At 40.4% G+C, this 21,256-nt stretch overlaps 1 protein-coding gene across 3 annotated transcripts in view; it reads right to left on the bottom strand.

Moving 5' to 3' along the window:
• Nucleotides 1-21,256, bottom strand: part of nbeal2 (neurobeachin-like 2) — a 223,152-nt gene that overhangs the window by 58,354 nt on the left and 143,542 nt on the right. For all 3 annotated transcript variants that reach the window (XM_073049239.1, XM_073049254.1, XM_073049245.1), the window contains 7 exons: nucleotides 20,990-21,148; nucleotides 18,934-19,093; nucleotides 18,399-18,487; nucleotides 14,966-15,682; nucleotides 12,191-12,369; nucleotides 7,383-7,542; nucleotides 6,628-6,765 (listed from right to left, as the gene is read on the bottom strand). In XM_073049239.1, coding sequence (XP_072905340.1) covers nucleotides 6,628-6,765; nucleotides 7,383-7,542; nucleotides 12,191-12,369; nucleotides 14,966-15,682; nucleotides 18,399-18,487; nucleotides 18,934-19,093; nucleotides 20,990-21,148 — 1,602 coding nt within the window. The remainder of the gene's footprint in view (nucleotides 1-6,627; nucleotides 6,766-7,382; nucleotides 7,543-12,190; nucleotides 12,370-14,965; nucleotides 15,683-18,398; nucleotides 18,488-18,933; nucleotides 19,094-20,989; nucleotides 21,149-21,256) is intronic.

Raw genomic sequence — 21,256 nt, 5'->3', positions numbered from 1 at the left:
CTCCCGGTTGTATTTGCCATTAAAACTGTCAACAGCAGAAATAAGTTGAACAAACTTGGAATCTAACATATCCAAAAGACCTGCACCCTCTAAATTCCTGTGATCACAATTACATTAGAATTTTGTGTGGCAGGAAGATGGAGACTGGCTGGAAACTAGAGCCTTGAGTTTAGCTGATCATAGAGTACATGCACCAGGGATAAACTAGATAAAGTATAGTGAAAATTGTAGAAAAGTTTTAAAGGTATTTCCCATTCTCTTACAATAGGGAAAGCAACCACTTGGCCCATCTATAGAAACATTGAACATAGAAAACCTACAGCACAATACAGGCCCAAAGCTGTGCCGAATATGTATTTACTTTAGAAATTACCTAGGGTCACCCACAGTACTATTTTTCTAAGCTCCATGTACCTATCCCAGTCTCTTAAAAGATCCTATCGTATCCGCTTCCAGCATCGTTGCTGGCTGCCCATTCCACGCACTCACTACTCTTTGCGTAATAAACTTACCCCTGACATCTCCTCCGTACCTACTTCTAAGCACCTTAAAACTGTGCCCTCTTGTGATAGCCATTTCAGCCCTGGGAAAAAGCCTCTGATTATCCACATGATCAATGACTCTCATCATCTTATACACCTTTATCAGGTCACCTCTTATCCTCTGCCACTCCAAGGTAAAAGGCTGAGTTCACTCAGCCTATTCTCATATGGCATGCTCCCCAATCTAGGCAACATCCTTGTAAATATGTAGTGATGTGACCAGAACTGAGCACAGTACTCCAACACACACAAAATGCTGGTGGAACGCAGCAGGCCAGGCAGCATCTATAGGGAGAGGCACTGTCGACGTTTCGGGCCAAGGGTTCCTGACGAAGGGTCTTGGCCTGAAACGTCGACAGTGCTTCTCCCTATAGATGCTGCCTGGCCTGCTGCGTTCTACCAGCATTTTGTGTGTGTTGCTTCAATTTCCAGCATCTGCAGATTTGCTTGTATTTGCACAGTACTCCAAGTGGGGTTTGACCAGGGTCCTATATAGCTGTAACATTACCTCTTGGTTCTTAAACTCAATCCTATGGTTGATGAAGGCCAATACATCATATGCCTTCTTAACCACAGAGCCAACCTGTGCAGCAGCTTTGAGTGTCCTATGGACTTGGACCCCAAGATCCCTCCGATCCTCCACACTGCCAAGAGTCTTACCATTAATACTATATTCTGCCATCATATTTGACCTATCAAAATAAACCACCTCACACTTACCTGTGTTAAACTCCATCTGCTACTTCTCAGCCCAGTTTTGCATCCTATCGATGTCCCGCTGTAACCTTTGACAGCTCTCCACACTATCCACAACACCTCCAACCTTAGTGTCATCAGCAAATTTTACTTCCTTACTTTCTCAATAAGCCTTGCATGGGGTACCTTATCAAATGCCTTGCTGAAATCTATACACACTACATCCACTGCTCTACATTCATCAATGTGTTTAGTCACTTTCTCAAAAAATTCAATCAGACTCATAAGGTGACCTGCCCTATACAAAGCCATGCTGACTATTCCTAATCATATTATGCCTCTCTAAATGTTTATAAATCCTGCCTCTCAGGATCTTTTCCATCAATTTACCAACCACTCAAGTAAGACTCACTGGTCTATAATTTCCTGGGCTATCTCTACTCCCTTTCTTGAATAAGAGAAGAACATCTGCAACCCTCCAATCCTCTGGACCCTCTCACATCCCCATTAATGATGCACAGATCACTCTGAAAGGCTCAGCAATCTCATCCCTTGCCTCCCACAGTAGCCTGGGGTATATCTCGTCCGGTTCCGAGTGACTTATCCAACTTGATGCTTTCCAAAAACTTCAGCACATCTTCTTTCTTAATATCTATATACTCAAGCTTTTCAGTCCACTGTAAGTCATCCCTACAATTGCCAAGATCCTTTTCCATAGTGAATACTGAAGCGAAGTATTTATTAAGTACCTCTGCCATCTCCTCCAGTTCCATACACACTTTTCCACTGTCACACTTGATTGGTCCTATTCTCTCACATCTTATCCTCTTGCTCTTCACATACTTGTAGTACACCTTGGGATTTTCCTTAATGCTGCCCGCCATGGCCCCTTCTGGCTCTCCTAATTTCATTCTTAAGTTCCTTCTTGCTAGCCTTATAATCTTCTAGATCTCTATCATTACCTAGTTTTTTGAATCTTTCGTAAACTTTTCTTTTCTTCTTGACTAGATTTACAACAGCCTTTGTACACCATCCTTTCCCTGTCTCATTGGAATGTACCTATACAGGACACCACAAAAATATCCCCTGAACATTTGCCACATTTCTGCCGTACATTTCCCTGAGAACATCTGTTCCCAATTTATGCTTCCAAGTTCATGCCTGATAGCTTCATATTTCCCCTTACTCCAATTAAATGCTTTCCTAACTTGTCTGTTCCTATCCCTCTCCAATGCTATGATAAAGGAGATAGAATTGTGATCACTATCTCCAAAATGCTCTCTCACTAAGAGATCTGATACCTGACCAGGTTCATTTCCCAATACCAGATCAAGTACAGCCTCTCCTCTTGTAGGCTTATCAACATATTGTGTGAGGAAACCTTCCTGAACACACCTAACAAACTCCACCACATCTAAACCCCTTGCTCTAGGCAGATGCCAATCAACATTTGGGAAACTAAAATCTCCCACCACAACAACCCTGTTATTATTACTCCTTTCCAGAATCTGTCTCCCTATCTGCTCCTCAATGTCCCTATTACTATTGGGTGGTCTATAAAAAACACCCAGTAGAGTTACTGACCCCTTCCTGTTTCTATCTTCCACCCACAGAGACTCCATAGACAATCCCTCCATGACTTCCTCCTTTTCTATCTCTGATTAGCAGTGCCATGCCCTCACGTCTTTTGCCTCCCTCCCTGTCCTTTTTGAAACATCTAAAACTTTGCACTCTAAGTAACCATTCCTGCCCCTGAACCTTTCAAGTCTCTGTAATGGCCACAATATCATAGCTCCAAGTACTGATCCACGATCTAAGCTCATCTGCTTTGTTCATAATACTCCTTGCATTAAAATAGACACATCTCAAACCATCGATCTGAGCACGTCCCTTCTCTATCACCTGCTTATCCTCCCTCTTGCACTGTCTACAAGCTTTCTCTGTTTGTGAGCCAACTGCTCCTTCCTCTGTCTCTTCAGTTCGTTTCCCAACCCCCAACAATTCTAGTTTAAACTCTCCCCAGTAGCCTTAGCAAATCTCCCCGCCAGGATATTGGTCCTCCTTGGATTCAAGTGCAACCCATCCTTTTTGTACAGGTCACACCTGCCTCAAAAGAGGTCTCAATGATCCAGAAATCTGAATCCCTGTCCCCTGCTCCAATCCCTCAGCCATGCATTTATCCTCCACCTCATTCTATTCCTATTCTCATTGTTGTGCGGCACAGACAGTAATCCCAAGATTACTACCTTTGAGGTCCTGCTTCTCAATTTCCTTCCTAACTCCCTGTAGTCTGCTTTCAGAACATCCTCCTTTTTCCTGCCTATGTCGTTGGTACCAAGATATACCACGACCTTTGACTGTTCTCCTTCCCACTTCAGGATATTGTGGATGTGATCTGAAACATCCCGGACCCTGGCACCTAGGAGGCAAACTACCATCTCAGTTTCTTTCCTGCGTCCACAGAATCGCCTGTCTGACCCCCTAACTATAGTCCCCTATCACTACTGCTATCCTCTTCCTTTCCCTACCCTTCTGAGCCACAGGGCCAGACTCTGTGCCAGAGGTACAGCCACTGTTGCTTCCCCCAGGTAGGCTGTGCCCCCCAAAAGTACTCAAACAGGAGTACGTATTGTTAAGGGCATCCGCCATTGGGGTACTTTCTAGTATTTGACTCTTGCCCTTCCTTCTCCTGACCCACTTATCTGCCTCCCAAGGCCCTGCTGTGACTATCTGCCTATAGCTCCTCTCTTTCACCTCCTCACTTTCCCTGACCAGATGAAAGTCATTGAGCTGCATCTCCAGTTCCCTAACCCGGTCCCTAAAGAGCTGCAGCTCAATGCACCTGGCACAGATGTGGCCGTCCAGGAGGTTGGGAGTCCCCTGGACATCCCACATCTGACACCCAGTACAGAACACTGGCCTCACAGACATTCTTCCTGTTTCCATTCCTCACAAGCAACTTATCTTGCCTCGGCCCGTTATCGCTGAAGCTCCATTGAGCCAAAGCTCTCATACTCTGTCTCCCTCTACTCTGTCACCCGCTCTATAAAATTCTCTTCCTTTTAAATCCTTCCCACCAGTCCGACTCGCTGACGTCCACGTACTTGTGCAGTCGTCAAACCGCTGCAGAAAAAACTATCTCCCTTTAAACTCTTCCCGCTGGTCTAACTCGACGTCCACGTGCTTGCGCAGTCATATCTCGATCAAACTGCTGAAGAAAAAACTGTCTCCTTTTAAACTCTTCCTAGGGGTCTAACTCGCCAAGGCCCACACGCTTGCACGGTCATGCCGCGATCAAAACCTGGCTGTAAGATCATTCCTGATTCATTCCCCCACCTACTTCCCTGCAACCTTCTCTCTCTTGATCTTATCAAATCCTTCCTGAACTTCGGCCATCTTCTTTAATTGGGGGCAATTTACAGAAGCCAACATCCCTTTAGACACAGATGGAAACTACAGCTAGGAGAGACCACATTTGAACTTTGTACAGACTGTCAGTGAGGTCATATTCCAAGCTGGGCCACTGGAAGTAACTAGGAGCTGCACTTCTTGCCGCACCACCGAGCCAATGAGAAGAAATACTACACTACAACTGAGAAGAAATATTTCAGAATTCGTTATAAATGTATATATGATCCATCTGCAGTAAATCAGGAGCTTGGGAGTGACAAAACAGTTGTTTAAGAAAAGAGAAAGGAAAAAGCAGGTCATCTGGACATCAGATGTTAGCAAACTATTGGAATTTATTATTAAATTTACAGCAGCAGTTCATTTAGAAATCATTATTAAATAGAATCAACATGGGTTCATGAAGAAAAGTAAATATTTGCCTAATCTGTAGGAGTCTTTTGATGATATGATTATGAAGGGATAGGAACGGGAACCAGTGGACAACAGGTGTGGATTTACAATACCAAACAAAAGGTTAGTTCATAAATTAAATTGATGAGTCACATGGCTGTGAGTTATACCTCGAATAAAGGATTGATTAAAGAGCAGAAAAGCGTGTTGAAAATTAATGTGTCATTTTCAGCCTGGTGTATTATTACCAATGGGATCAATACTGGCAGCTGAGTTAGTCACAGTTGTTTAAGGAATTGGATGAATAGGCAAAGAGCACATCAGAGTTAGTTTTAATATCACCGGCATACGTCATGAAATTTGTTGTCTTTGTGGCAGCGGTATAATGCAAGGCATACTAATAGAAAAATACTGTGAATTACAGAAAATATATATATAAATTTATATTGTTAAATTTATATATCTAAATTAAATAAGTAGTGAAGAAATAGAAACAAAAAAGTAGTGAGGTTGTGTTCATGGGTTCAATGTCCTTTCAGAAATCAGGTGGCAGAAGGGAAGAAGCTGTTCCTGAATCATTGAGTGGGTTTCCTTAGGCTTCTGTACCTCCTTCCTGATGGCAGCAATGAGAAAAAGACATGACCCGAGTGATGAGGGTCCATTATGATGGACCCCGCCTTTTTTGTGGCATCAATCCTTGAAGATATCCTGGATACTATGGAGGCTAGTGCCCATGATGGAAAACATGGCATTGGAATGCTCTATCTTGGGGCTTATGTTTATATGCAAGTTTGTTGGTTACATAAAACCAGACACGGAGGCTGAATGCAAAGAATATGCAGAGATATAAACAAGCTAGGTAAGTTGGCAATAGTATGGCAGGTGTGGCGCAATGTGGGAAAATTTGGTAGGGAAAATAGGAAGACAGCTGTTAAACAGTGAGAAGTTATTAAGTGTTAATGTATCAAGTTATTAGATGAGCAGAGTCATGAGATGCAGAGAGTAAATTTGCAACCAATTAGAAGATAAAATTTATGTTGCACTTTATTGCAAAAGAGTTTGATTACAAAAGAAAAACACTTTGTTAGGCTCTAGTGACTTCGGAGAACTGTGCACAAATTTGGTCTCCTTCCATGCATGAGGAGATTGAAGTGCTGGACAGATTCACCAAATTGAATCCTGATATGAGGGAGTGTCCTGTGAAGCAACATTTTACCCTTACCTTTGAAGGTAAGGGATCACATTGAGACATAGCAATGCTTTTAAAGGATTTGAAAGGTCCTTCTAGCTGGAGACCCTCAGTGAGAAGTCAGAATTTAAGGATTAGGGATCAGCCCTTAGAACTAAGATGAGAAGTTTCTTTTGCAGAGGCTTGTATGTCATTGGAATTCTCTGTTTCAGGGTGGTGGGTGGACACTCCATTTTTTCCATTTATTATATTCATGTCTGTGATTCATAAATTTACCTTTTGCTCATGCTAAAGAGGGTTGGAGGATGTCAGGGAGATGAGGGAAGCAAGCAGTCTCCTTGTCACAAGCTGAAGCCTCAGATGCTGAGGTCAAGATGCCAAGTGTGCTGATTTACAAACCTGCATATCATCCTGTATAATGTAGCCCAGGATAATCCTGAGGCCAATCTGAGCCATTTCCTTCAGATCAGATGTTCCATTGTCTGAATGGTACCAAACAGATAGCTTGTCCAGTAAGTTAATGGTTCCTTCCAAAATCTGAAAACAGGAAACACAGTAAATAATCACTTGATTTATCTTCATTGCACTCTCTCTCTATCTCCCTCTCTCTAAACATGAACATATATCTCTCTCTGCATCTGTATGTTTATTGCCATTCTCTTAACATAATATATATATTTCAAGCCTCAACAGAATTCATTGACTGATGTTACAGATCAGTTTGTTTCTGGCCTCCAACAACAAACTGCAAACATTTGCAGCAGTTACGATACTGATCAAAACCAAAGATGTGCACTGTTGTATTTTTTTCTGATCCTTATGTATGGATAAGGTTGCCACCAGCAAAATGCCATTATCAGTTTGCAGTGGCCTTTCTTGAACACTACAGTTCACATGGTGGGACAATGTTGCTGCTCAGTGGAGGAATTCCATTTCAAAGTCTCCCCACTCAGTTGAGATGAACTGTACCAGATTTAGCTAATAGTGCAACCTAGGATGGTCAAGTTTATAAGGCATAGAACCACATTACCCTCTGTACATCCCCACCTCTCCTCAGTTCCACAGAGTCATTAAAGCAAGCCCAATCTCCATTCATCTCTGACAAACACCATCACCCCACCGTCTGCTACTCTACACCCACAGCCACTATTTACCTTTTCACTCCACAGCACTTGATTACTCTGGCCTTCTGAGAAAAGGAAGTCTTGAAGCAGCCGGAGCAGCTTCAGAACGTTTTGTATATGGCTGGTCAGCATAGTATTTGTGGCATCCTTAATGTCAGAGAATGCAGACTCCAGCATCATCTCCAACAAGCTGTAATTCAGAGTGAGAAAAAATAATCACATTGTCAATACTATAACAGAATTTATCCAGCATTAATAAAACCTTGGATCTAGAACCAAACTCGCAGTCTACAGGGCTGCAGTGATCCATTTCACTTCAGAGACATTATAGTAGGCATTGCAGTCACTGGAAAAATGTCACAATGCTTACTTTGAAAAATCCTTCAATTTCAGTAGAAGGTCAAGAAAACCAATGGCTTAATGTCCTCTCCCAGGTCAACATCACTGCATTGGTGCTCTATTTAATCCCATTCAGCAATACTGCCAATACTAGTTTTCTGAAACAGGATGTCTATTCTAAGCTCCATCTTGCGAGGTAATCGGGTGGTCAGAGATAAAGGATCATGAGTGAGTTCAAAGCTACCTTTGCATACCATAAATTCCCATTCCAGCGAGTCTGTGCCCAACTGACTCCTCACATTGGAGAAGGACCGCTCTGGATGGTATTGAGAACCTCAGGTCCAGGAAGCAGATGCAAAGAAGCCTGTGTAAGTAATGGAAGACCACTCCACCAACTAGCCACTCACTCACCGTGACAGTCACATTCTGCCCAATCTCTTGAAGAGTGTGGTTCTCACAATGGCCTCATTAGCTACCTCACGTCCCACAACAACCTCAGTCCTGTAAAACTATTTAAGGAAAATAAACCTCCTCCATTTCCTGCCATTCTCTACTATTTATATTCTGCTTTATTTTTTTGGTGGTATTTTGTAGTTGCTTTATTAATCTTCTGCTTTGTGAAGCTTGGTTCAAAAGCCCCACTTCATCAATGTACTGCTGAAAGTGCCCTTTATAGCCAGAGGCCCTTCCATTTGGAAGAAACTTTAAAATCAAAGCTCCTTCTGGTCCATGAATTTGTTAAAAGCTAGGTTGAAACATATACGAAAACTTGAGATCTTTTAAAGTATTCAAATTTCACATTATTTTCCCCATTGATATTAGGTGAGATTTCATGAAGTTACTCAACAGAAGTAGATAATATTGTTAGGAATACAGTTAGGGTTGCTTTTACATTTATCTAATTTTCAAAACAATAATATCTTACATTTCTTTACCTCTTCCCCCTTCTCTGTTCCTCATTTCCCCACTCTACCCCTCCCTCCTTACCTCTTCTCCTCACCTGCCTATCACCTCCCCCGGTACCCATACTCCTTGCCTTTCTCCCATGCTCCACTCTCCTCTCCTATCAGATTTCTTCTTCTCCACCCTTTACCTTTTCCACTTATTACCTTCTGGCTTCCAAATTCATCCCCCCTCCCCCACCCATTTGGCTTCATCTAATACCTCCTAGTTTGTACTCCTTCCCCTCCCTTCACTTTCTTATTATGTAATCTTCCCCCTTCCTTTCCAGCTCTGATGAGGGATCTAGGCCCAAAACATCAAATGTTTACTTGTTTCCATAGATGCTGCCTGATCTGCTGAGTTTCTCCAGTATTTTGTGTGTGCTGTGCTGGATTTTCAGCATCTGCAGAATCTCAAGTATTTATGGTATCTTATACTCACTGGGTTATTTATTATTACGACCAAAATGGAAAACAGTCAGGAAATTTATGTGACAATAAATGCTGTCATTTTTCAAAAACCAGCAACAAAGTTTGCTTGGTGTTTATGTCAATATTAAACCCTCAAGCAGTCAATCTAATGGAGATATGTGTGATTTAGGTTTTGTGGAATCTTTCCATGTGCGCATTGATTTCTTTATTAATTATGAGCTGTGGGTGTCACTTGCAAGACCGGTATTTATTGCCTACACTTAATTGCCGTTGTGAAGGTCACCTTGTACAGCTGCATCCTTCCAGCTAAGGTATTCTACAGTGTTTGGTTTAAATTCCCATTACTTGGACCCAATAATGAAAAAAAAGTAATATATCAACAAGTTGGGATGTTTCCTAATTTGAAAGGAAAACTGCAGGGTGTGGTTTTCCTAGTTATTTTGACTTTGAAGACAAGTTCACGTGTTTGGGAAGTACTGTTAGCTTAGCTTTGATGAGCGAAGTACAATGCCTTTGGAGATGGTGCACGCCATAACCAGAGGAATCGAGAAAACAATTGTTTAGCATTGTACAACCAGGCTCAAAGACAGCATCTATCCACTATTATGAGACTTCTGAATGGATCTTTTATACAATAAAATGGACTCTTGGCCACACAATTTACCTTGTTATGCTCTTTCACTTTATCGTTTTCTTTCACTGCACTCTTTCAGTAACTTTTACACTTTACTCTGTATTGTTATTATACCTTATTCTAGCTCAATGCACTGTTTAATGATTTGATCTGCATAAACAGTATGTAAGACAAGGTTTTCACTGTATCTTGGAATATGCGACAATAATAAACCAATACCAATAAATAAGCTGCCAATCAGCTGGACTTATTCATTTATTTATTCACTGATACAGCGCAGCTACACTGATCACCTATTTAACCTTCACTTAATCATGGGACAAATTACAAAGACCAATTAACCTACTAATTGGTACGTATTTGGACTGTAGAAGGAAACCAGACGACTGGGATTTTGACCAAAGCAGTAATGATGTCTAAAACCCAGTTGGCCTGGCAAAACCCAATGCAAACACCCACAAGTTTATAGCTGAGATAGTACTAGTGACAATGCCATTCATCACTTTGTTGATGATTGAGTGCAAATGATGGGATAATAGTTGGTTATATTCGACCTATCCTGATTTTTCCTGATAGGACATATTGAGGTGGTTTTCCACATTATTATGTGGAAATCAATGGTGATATTTGGAAGAGTTGGAATAGAGGTGCAGCTGGTGCTGATGAACATCTTAGATTGTGGTGGAGTGCAGTTCTTTTGCTGCTCATGGCCCACAATGCCACAGTTACAGTACACCTAATTTCTTGTCCTGTATCAAATGCATTTAACACAACTGCATTCCACACCACTGGGTAAAGGGTGTCTTCTGTTGAGAATGGTAATCTATTGACTGTGTGGTACCAATAATGCTATAAATATGCTGCTACAACAAATGCACTGGGGAGGATGAGATCAAGCGGCCCTAGTTTACCGTCTGTTATACTCTTGTTCTGAACGTAGGGCTGGAATATCATAGTGAGACCTCCTGACAATGGACATTGAAGTTCTCCACACAGGGTGAATTCTGTATACTTACTACACTTGGTGCTTCTTCCCAGTGTTGTTCAGCAGGGAAGTTTACTGGGTGGTAACTGGATATTTGCTCATTGGTGTTTGACCTGCAGATTGCCAAGGCCACCCACTTCTGACTCCATACCTCTGCATCACCCTCAATATTTTCACAATATATTCAGTGTTCTAAATGGGTTCCTTGATGTAATTCAATAAATTGAACATCAAAACCTGGGCAAAACCATTGCAAGGTCAATTGTGCTGGGCTTTGAAATCAAGATTTTGTGGATCCAGGATCTACAAAAACATTTCAAATTTTACTTTGAATGGAACTGATTAAAACTTGCATTTTTTTACTGTGATCTATTTTACTTATGTTGACACCTGAGGTCCCAATTACCATTTTAAGCACGTGGCATTTTATGGCACCCTCCTTTAAAATGAAGCCTGCAAAATTAGGGCTACAAGCAATCCTCTGCCTGAAGCCATTATTCCCAAGCAAGGGAATTCAAATTTGACTGCATTCAGTTTAAACTGTTTGATCTTCCTTTGTAGCTGTCAGTTGTACTAGAAATCTGAAATAAATTACGGAAAATATTATTGACCATGAATATATTTTTCACTCTGCACATGCTGCTTGTCTGCAGAGTAATTCCAGAATTTCCTTTTTCATTTCTGATAATTTATCTTCAATCTAGCATCATTACTCAAATACTTCAACATCTGAAAATTTATTCCCTAAACCTTTTTTTCCTCTTGTTTACTTTCATAAAACAATCAAAATAGAGCTGCACTCCAAATAATGAGTCCACATTTTAAAATATATCTATATATATATATATATATATATATATATATATATATACACACAGTTGTTTCCTTCAGTTTAGTAACTGGCTTTGGAGAGGGATGGATGATTAAAAGGCAAACCCTGTGTTTATACTCAGTGGCTGCTTTATTAGGTAGCTCCTGTACCTAATAAAAAGGCTACTAGGTGTACGTTCATGGTCTTCTACTGCTTGTATACTTCAAGGTTGGATGTGTTGTGCATTCAGAGATGCTCTTCTCCACACCGTTATTGTAACACGTGTTTATTTTAGTTACTGTCACCTTCCAGTCAGCTTGAACTGGGCTGGCCATTCTCCTCTGATCTCTTTTATTAACAAGGCGTTTTCATCCATAGATCTGCAGCTCACTGCACCACCATCCTCTGTAAACTCCAGAGACTGTCGTGCATGAAAATCCCAGGAGATCAGCAATTTCTGAGATACTCAAGCACCAACAATCATTCCAAGGTCAAAGTCACTTAGATCACATTATTCAACATTGTGATATTTGGTCTGAATAACAACTGAACCTCTTGACCATGTCTGTATGGCTTTTATGCATTGACTTGCTGCCACATGATTGGCTGATTAGATATTTGCATTAATGAGCAGATGTACATGTACCTAATAAAGCGGCCACTGAGTTGTAAATGACATTAATGTGCAATACAGACCTTCTTTTGATTTCATCTGGGGGATGCACCAGCTCACAAGCTGCCCCAAGTTTGGTCAGGACTGAAAAGACCTGTCCTCGCTCTTTCCAAGCTGCATCTTCACAACCTTCCACCCCTCGCCATGTTACTGAGAAGATGATGTTCGTCAGCAAGTTGCAAAGCTCTTCTTCGGGTGTTTGCTGGGAGGAGAAATAAAATGATTGAGCTAATTTTGTTATCAGATTTTTTCAGTTCCATTGTTACTACAAACTTTTTGATGGTCACAAACAACTCTAGGTGCTCTTCAGACTTACACACAAAATGAGTGAAGGGCAACGGGGAGGTTTAAAAGAATTATAACAACCGTGGTAAAGGAAGGAGACTGATGCTAGAAGTACCAAAGCATGAATATACAACACAGCCCACACATGAACTGCCGTCTTCTTGGGAAGGGCAGAGGAAGCTGAAGGAATCAACAAGATGATTACTTCATCAAGGAGCAGTCAAATGAGCTCATCGACATTCGGCTTCCAGGAACTCTAATATCTCATTTAAAGCGATCAAGATTATGTCAGAGTCTTTCCAAGCGAAACTATGGGTTTCATTTCAATTCACTTAAGTACTTTTTAAACCAATTTCTCGAATGTTTTATGGTCTGCTTTGTTGCTGGGAGGATAATTAATGCTGGGCTTGAGGTGCTATTCATTTTTAAACTAAGGATGTTCATTTTTTTAAAAATTTGTAGTTTTTACTTTTCAGGCAAACAACAGCACAGGTTAGATATTGTGCAGCATTCCCATTACACAGAGCCATCAAACATCCGAGTAGGTTATAGCATGGATGAGAAACGAAGTGGAATCCTGTATGGGCCAGAATCTGCTTCAACTCCATCTACAAGCTTACAGAAGGTTATTGTCTTCAGAAAGGCGATGGTGCATGTTCTCCTGCTTACAGCTGAGGTTGAGAGCGTTGACAGCTTCAAGCTCCTTGGAGTGAACATCACTAATAGCCTATCCTGGTCCAACCACGTAAACACCATGCCCATGAAAGTGCACCCCTACTTCCTCAGGAGGCTAAAGAAATGTGGCAGGTCTCATTTGGCCCTTACCAACTTTTATCAATATGCCATTGAAGGCTTTCTATCCAGACGGCAACTACTCTGCCCAAGAGTGGAAGAAACTCCAGTTGTGGACACAGAATCATGGAAAACTGCCTCCTTTCTATGGACTCTGTCTACACTTCTCACTAATTCAGTACAGTAGTCATTATAATCAAAGAACCCACCTGCCCTGCCAATCCCTTTCCCCTCCCCCTGGGTAGAAGATATAAAAGTCTGAAAACACATATCACCAGACTCAAGGCTCTATTGCCGTTAGACTAGTTAACTGACTCCTAGTGTGATAAGATGGACTTGAGCTCGCAATCCACCCTGTTACAGCTTTGTATCTTATTGTCTGCCTGTGCTGAAATTACCCTGTAACTTCAACACTTTATCTTGTTATTGTTCTACCTCAACATACAGATGCAATGAAATTATCTGTATGTATGGCATGAAAAACAAAGTTTTTTCACTGAAACTCAAAATGTGACAATAATAAACCTATTTACCAATTACCTCATTATCACACCGGGTGATCATTTGCTTTAAGCATATGGTAATTTTGAACAGGAACAGGCACAGGCCCTTTGCTCACGATGTCTGTGCGAATCTAAGCAATGTCATCTGACAGTGCAAGGTCTGTATTCTGCTGTTCTCTGCTCATTTGTGTGTTTGTCCAAATGTATCTTAAACATTACGATCATAGCTGCTTCTACCATCTCCCTGGTGGTGTGTTCCTGGTATCTAACACCATGTAAAACACTTGTTCTCAAAGTTCAAAGTAAATTTTATTATCAGAGTACATGCGGTATATGTCATCATATACAACCCTGAGATTAATCTTCTTCTGGGCAAGCTCAGCAAATCTGTAGAATAGTAACTATAGCAGAATCAATGAAAGATTAACCAGAGTGCAGAATACAACAAACAGAAATATAAATAATAAATAGCAATAATAACGAGTACATGAAATAATGAGATAAAGTGTTCTTAAAGTGAGGCCACTGGTTGTAAGAACGTTTCAATGATGGGCAAGTGAATGCCATTTTCCCTTTTTATTCAAGAGCCTGATGGTTGAGAGGTAGTTTTGTATAGCTCCTTAAACTTTCTCCCTTCTCACCTTAAACCTTTGCCTTTTAGTATCTGCAACTTCCATTCAGTGAAAAACACTGACTTGTTACCCTATCCATTGCTGTCATAACATAGTTCTACTAGGTTTCCCCCTCAGCCTCTGATGCTCCAGAGAAAACAATCAATACAAGTCTGTCCAAGCCCTCCAACTCTCTCTAAAGCAGGCAATAGGCTGGCAGTCCTCTCCAAAGTCTCCACCCTGTTCCTGTAAAATGGCACCCAGAAATGAACTCAATGTTTCTGACGTTGCCTTACCAGCTTTATACAGCTGCAACATAACTTCCTGACTTTTATACTAAACACCCCACACTATGTAGGCAAGTATGCCATACACCTTCTTCACGGCTATACATACTTGTGTTGCTACTTTCAGGGAGCTATGGGCCCGCATCCTAAATCCCCTCGTACACCAATATTCCTAAGGGTCCTGCCATTTACTGCATACTTTCCTCTTACACTTGACCTCCCAAGTGCAACATTTCACACATTGAGCCCTGATGAAAACCCACCAAATGAATAGATAGAAAAAGAAATACTGTAATAAAGCCAGTGGGGCATTATGTTACCTGAGGGTTGCTGGTATTGGAAGCATCATCACTGGGAAGATTCTCCTGGTAACTGCTGTCATCCAGAACATTGGATAAGCTGGAACTTTTCCACGTTCGAACAGCTGGGAAGGGTTTGAAACTCTCCAGTGGAGATGGTGTTTCTGATTTGCTGACGGGAGTTAGATTTCCACTCTCCAATGTAGTAAAGGAACTGGCACTCCCCACGTCCATTCCCAGGTCAAAAGACGGGACTGTGAAAGGTGACAGGGGCTGGTAGAAAGCATCTTCAGCTATGTCGTGTAGGGCAACTTCAGCTAAGATAGGATTGTCTATTGTGTTACTGTGCTCCAAGGAGTCAAATGACTTGAAATTCAGGGAATCAAAAGCCTTCATCTTGCCAGAAGGGAAACCAGGTGACATAGAAATATCAGAATGTCCTTCTGAAAGGTCATCATTGAGATCCATGTTGAATGGAAGAAAGACCTCGCAATCCTGGAAGTCCGACTGACTGCTTCTCTGATTATTCCTCTCTTTACCTTGCTCCTGGATAAGTTCTTGGTTCTGATAAGAGTTCTTAAGTAAATCTATGGAGTAGTTGGAAAATGAGCTTGATAGACTGGCCTCTCGAGACTCATATGATTCTTTGATGTAGAGTTTGGTCAAGTTGTCCTGCCATCCAGCTTGTTTTGCCAACTGATGCACAATGTCTTGTTGAGAGTAAATAAGATGAAATAACTAGAAAATATAATTTATAAGGAGATGACTAAGTCTGAAGTCCAGAAAAACTTACTTTCTCAGATAACCCATCTGCATTTATAACATTCAGGTATGAAGTTCTTAATATACTTTTCCCAATCTTTGCCTCTTGTAATTCAAAGGAACAGTCTTCCCCGCTATTATTTCAGGATTATATCAACATGATCCTACAACTGCCTTGTCAATATATTGTTAATTAATCTCAGATCAGACTGCCCTTTTATGGCAGTCTGCTTCAGATCCACTGATTTAAGGTGTTGCTTTGGGAAAATGATTGTCCTCTCATCAGGATATGGTGTTTTAAACTTTAAAAATTGTTTGATTGATAATACGGTATCTGGACAGAATCTGGAGGTGGCAAATCATTATCAACTTACATTGACTGTGGGTCCCTTTCTATCTCATTTTGATGCTTCTCATTCTTAGGTTCAAAGCATTCAGCCCAGTCTCTCCTACACCTCAAACTTACTGTCGCATTTCTGAAATAGAATTACAGGATAAGACAGCACTGAAGGAAGATTATGATGCAATGTGCCTGTACTGAATTTTTAGTTTGGTAGTCTAATTTGCACCATTCTCCTGCTCTTCCCCATTGTCCACTACTTCTTTTTCAAATATTTATTTAATTCCCATTTTCAAGTTACTGTGGAATTATTTTCCAGCATTTATGCAGACAGTGCCTTTGTGATCACAATAGCTCACTGCAGGAAATATTTTCCCCTCATAGTGGCTCTGTTTTTGATGCCAGATACTTCTAATTGTATTTTATTCTTCTTATTGACCCCTTTGTTATTGAAAATATTTGTTACACTTCCATCAAACTATCTCTTAATCTTCAAGGTGGTGACATTGTACTATTTTCTTGTAAGTAACACCTACGTCTTGTTGATTAACAAATGTAATTGATTATCATTGTAGTTCCTTTGCCTTTCTACCTCTTAATTTCCTTCCCACTATCCTATAATATACATTCAGCAGTGCAATTATCCTATTGCTCAAAAATACAAAATAACTACATTTTTATTTTACAAATGAAAGTAAACTTTAGAAATTGAAGCTGGAACAGGCTCTGCCATTCATTAAGATCATTTTGGATCTTTTATCTCAGCACCACTTTTCAGCACAACTCCCCTTTCTCTTGATACCTAGAAGTACTGTATATTGATTTTGAACCTTAAAGTACTTAATCCCTTCCTGATGTTGCAACAATTTTGTTGGCCAAGCTTCCACCCCTCCATTTTCCCTTCTGTAACTTTCCGGAATATACTTCAGTTAGGAATTTCAAGTGTTTATTTCTCCACTTGTTTGAACCAGGACTCAATTACTGGCATTATAATTGATTACCATGCAGTTATTTCTGTCTGTGGCACGTTAACCTAAATTGCTGAGCTCTGTGTATATTAAGCAGATCCCTTTTGAGTCGACCTTGCATTAGCCCCCTGCCTGACCCTTCCTATTTCTGACATACTATTTATTCTAATATTATTCTAACACTATGCACATTGCATTTCCATTCTAATCCTTCAACTTTGTATACATTCTCTGTCAGATTAATTTAAATCATTGCCATGGTACTACTTAAGCCCTGCTCTGCTTTGACCTTTCATGTATCATCCAATTCCTTTGCCCCTCCTCGGTCAGCTGTGACCTATGCCTCCAAGCACCCAACATTGAAGTTCCCTTACCAGACTTTGTCTCTAAACCTTTCTCCTCTTCTTAATGGACTGTTCAAAACCCTCTCCCTTCCTAACATCAGTCTTAATGTATTCATCTTCTGTGAGACATATTACTACATTAAAATTGATAAGTAAATACCAATTGCTTTTTTTCCCCAATTCAAATATTTTCAAAGCAAATTTTAAGAATTCTAAAAATATTTTTATTTGTAGGCCGATCAAAAAGTAGTTTGATTGTGCTCAAACCTAATGAAATTCTTTTCCAATCCCTCCTCATTCATCGTCATTACTTGTGATACCCTCTGTGGAGTCTGACCAAATCAAATCAAGATACATAGGGTAGCAGGGGATCTGTGAGCCTTACTGTCATTACACATATCCCCAAAACAAGTATTTTCCTGTTATTCCAATGGTATCCATTCTTTTCGTACACAAAGACAAATGACTATCTACTTATTTTTAATGAGTATTCCCCCCCCCCCCCACCCCCATTTTATTTCTACATTAAAAAGACAGTCACTCATCCAGAGATTCAGCCAATTGGAGGTAGGGAAGATTCTGAACTTGACCACTATGTTAAGAATAATGCCAACAAGAAGTATAGCCCATGGCTGGTGGCTCAAGTGTTAAAATTGGTCCTGAAAGAGAGAAAATGGTGCCTATTCTTGATCATGATCCAGTGACTCTCACTGGAAAAGATACACGTACGAGGATGTATGGGTGATATAGTTAGTATAGTCTAATAAGCACCAGATCTACTAATTTCAATTTTATAATTCAACCTAGTGTAATGTCAACTGTTAGCTTCTAAATTCATGATCCAATACAATAATAACTTTCAGAGATTCACGAACATTCTGTGTATTATTGAGTTTAGCACACCTCTATATGTAAGAAAATACCCCTGGCTAATTCAGCTGCAATATAGAATATTCTGAGCAAATATATACCCAATGATGGAAATGCTTTGTGTAAAGTTATGTAATAACTGAGGTTGTTGGGTGTGTTATTTCACTTGCCTTTCGACAGACATCCAGTCGCACAGTCAAGTCTGCTTTGTGAGACAGATAAACCACAGCAACCAGGTCCTTGTAATTTGGAACAGGATCTTAAATTTAAAAAAATCAACATTAAAGAGAGGTGATGAAAGATGTTCTTTGTCTTCTGGATGAGATCTTAAAGCAGCTTTCTTTTCAGGTGGATCTTTCAGTTCACAAAACTAACTAACTTTACTTTTTCCATATGCATGTATGCCATCAAATTAAACAACTTTCCTCTGGACCAAGGTACACAACACATAAATTAGTACTACCACAAATAATACGGTTAGTTTACAACACAGGTTAGAAAGTAAAGAGTACACACTACTGGCCCTTCATTCATGATGAGATTTGGATGGTGAGAAATTTTGTAGTTTATTATACAAGACATCTCTAACAGCTTGAAAAAGCATTAAAGCAAAAAATGAATGGAAGAGGTGGTTTTCCTGCTCAGCCCTGAAGAAACACTATTATTGTGTCACTCAAGATGAGTCAGGGTAACTTGGGTACTTACCTGAGCACAGCACTTGCTCTGAGAGGCACCGAATGAGTGACACTGAGGCAGGAAAGTCATTCAGGAAAGAAGTCAAACCCTGGTACCCAATATCCTTTAGCTTCAGCCGTAACTTGTTTCTTTCATTGACTTTCTCATACTTTAACATCCTGTACATTAGCTGGCCAGAGGAGAATTTAAAAAAGACAGCATAAGTTATTTCCTACGTGGAACCTAAACAGGCTTGAAGATGACTATATAATCCATTTGTGAATGTAAATCTGCACAAGATAGGGGTGGGATCAACCCTTCTCTTCCAATCAAATGAGATCATAGTTTACCTGCATCTCCAAATGAAGATCCATTAGATACAGTACATAAATGAATAAAAGTTCTCACATCCCTGCCAGTGGAGTATGAACAGCTCTGAGGAAGGTCCTGGCTAGATAAAATAAATACTCGTACAATTCACTAGATGGGGGCAACATTCACATTGTTAATTATCTACCTCTAACTATCCTGAGAACACCATGTGACCTGAGGTAGCAATACCCTGCATTTTGGAACAGAATGACCGTAATCAGTTTGTAATAAACTGTGTCCAGACTGTAAAGGTGAAAAATCTTCCCTATGAAATCAATCAAGTCATGGGTGGCTGGGTTCTGCTGCCAAAATCGGCCAGTGGTTAAGTACTGTAGCTGTTTCCTTCTTTGAACACATTTTTGGTCCAAAATACACTTCCCCAAATTTTCTCATGCTTTCCTGAGGCAAGCAACAAAATAGCAATTTTAATGCATTTTATTTTGTAGCCTGATACAGTGGGATTTAAACTGAAGGTCTCTGATCTGCAAACTCAGAACCACTTAAGAATAGATTAGGAAGTGGAAATTGGGTATGCATGCACAGAGGATATCTTGTACAGCATGGGCAATGTAGAGCGGATTCTGGAAATCTGATACATCTTACAATCAGAAAAGAGGGAAGATTAAACATCAATCAGGATTTGTGGAAGAGAGAAACAAAGTTACCAAATTATGTTGATGAGAGTTAATCAGAAGTGGTTGAAATGACCAGGCCTGTTTCCCTGCAATGGTTCATGATTAATTCAATAATGACTGTGGTATGATGATCTATTTGCCTATGAAGTAAATGGCCCCTCTTTAAGTGCATTAAACAGCTAGTGTAAGTCAGACCAACAAAAACTATAATCGAAGACCCACAATTGAGAAATACACACTCACAGGATGTTGTACACACTACTGAAGAGGCCTTACTCTAAGAAACTAGTATATCTGCTGCTCTGTTTGTTCTATCAGTATGTGTTGTGAAAGGGAGGGCTGGGGAATAAAGTAATAAGGGATTTGGCTGGGACGTTGGTGAAAGGGTTAGGGTGATGTTTGCTGCCAAGAATCATGAGGCTAATTTGGGGGAGGGGGGAGGATCCAGGAGAAAGATGGCCTAGGTAGGTGGATGCATCAGAAAGACTGTTAGTTGAGGTTGGAAGCTCCAAGGGACTAGAGTAAAAACATAACTTGAAAGGACTTAACTGTAATGGGCTCTCAATGCTGGACTTCAAGAACTGAGAAATGGTAAGGCAGATCCCCTATAAGGAACACTGAAGCAAACTTCACAGGTTTGCTTGCTTCTGAATGAATAGTTCACACAGGTAACACAGTATTGGACACAAGTCCCATTAGTGTCACCCAAAGTGAGAACTGCAAACTGTGGGATTCCACTGTGCATCTACAAGTTTTCCTTATCTTAGCATGCCTGGTGAATGTAGGACCTTAAAGGAAAATTACATACTCCACACAAATTGAAGCAAAACCTCTTTCCTTGCATTGAATATTTTCTTTGAAGTCAGACAACATGGTACATAAAAACATTGTGCTAAGTAATCTGATTTCTTTCCTACTCTAACGAAGATTGAATCTATTATTAGTAACCAATCCATTATCGTATTGTGCAACTATCCTGAAAGGCAAGGAAGAAAATCGAGAAATTTTACTCTTCTTTTGTCCAGCATGTCCTTCCTTCCAATTTTAAAATTAAACACGTTTATTCAGGAGCAACTCACCCTGAAGATTTTTTCACGCACTTCATCGGAATATTTCTTCTGAAGGATCAGTGAATAAAACACTTCCACGTTGCCAGGCTCAAACAGTAAGGTATAGAGCTGCTCTCGACAGGGAGCTCCCTTCAACAGACTGAGCAACACGTCCAAAATGCCACTGAGCTAGAAAAGAAAGAACTTTTATTCTCTTGGTCTGAGGATTTAATGAAACAGGAATAGCCAACATTCGGTCATGCTGAAATCTTGTGTTATTCTATTAGAAAGGACTTA

This window comes from Hemitrygon akajei, chromosome 1 (assembly GCF_048418815.1).
Source record: "Hemitrygon akajei chromosome 1, sHemAka1.3, whole genome shotgun sequence".
Lineage (NCBI taxonomy): Eukaryota > Metazoa > Chordata > Chondrichthyes > Myliobatiformes > Dasyatidae > Hemitrygon > Hemitrygon akajei.
The sequence above is the reverse complement of the archived record's forward strand: the minus strand, read 5'-3'. Positions and strand labels throughout refer to the sequence as shown.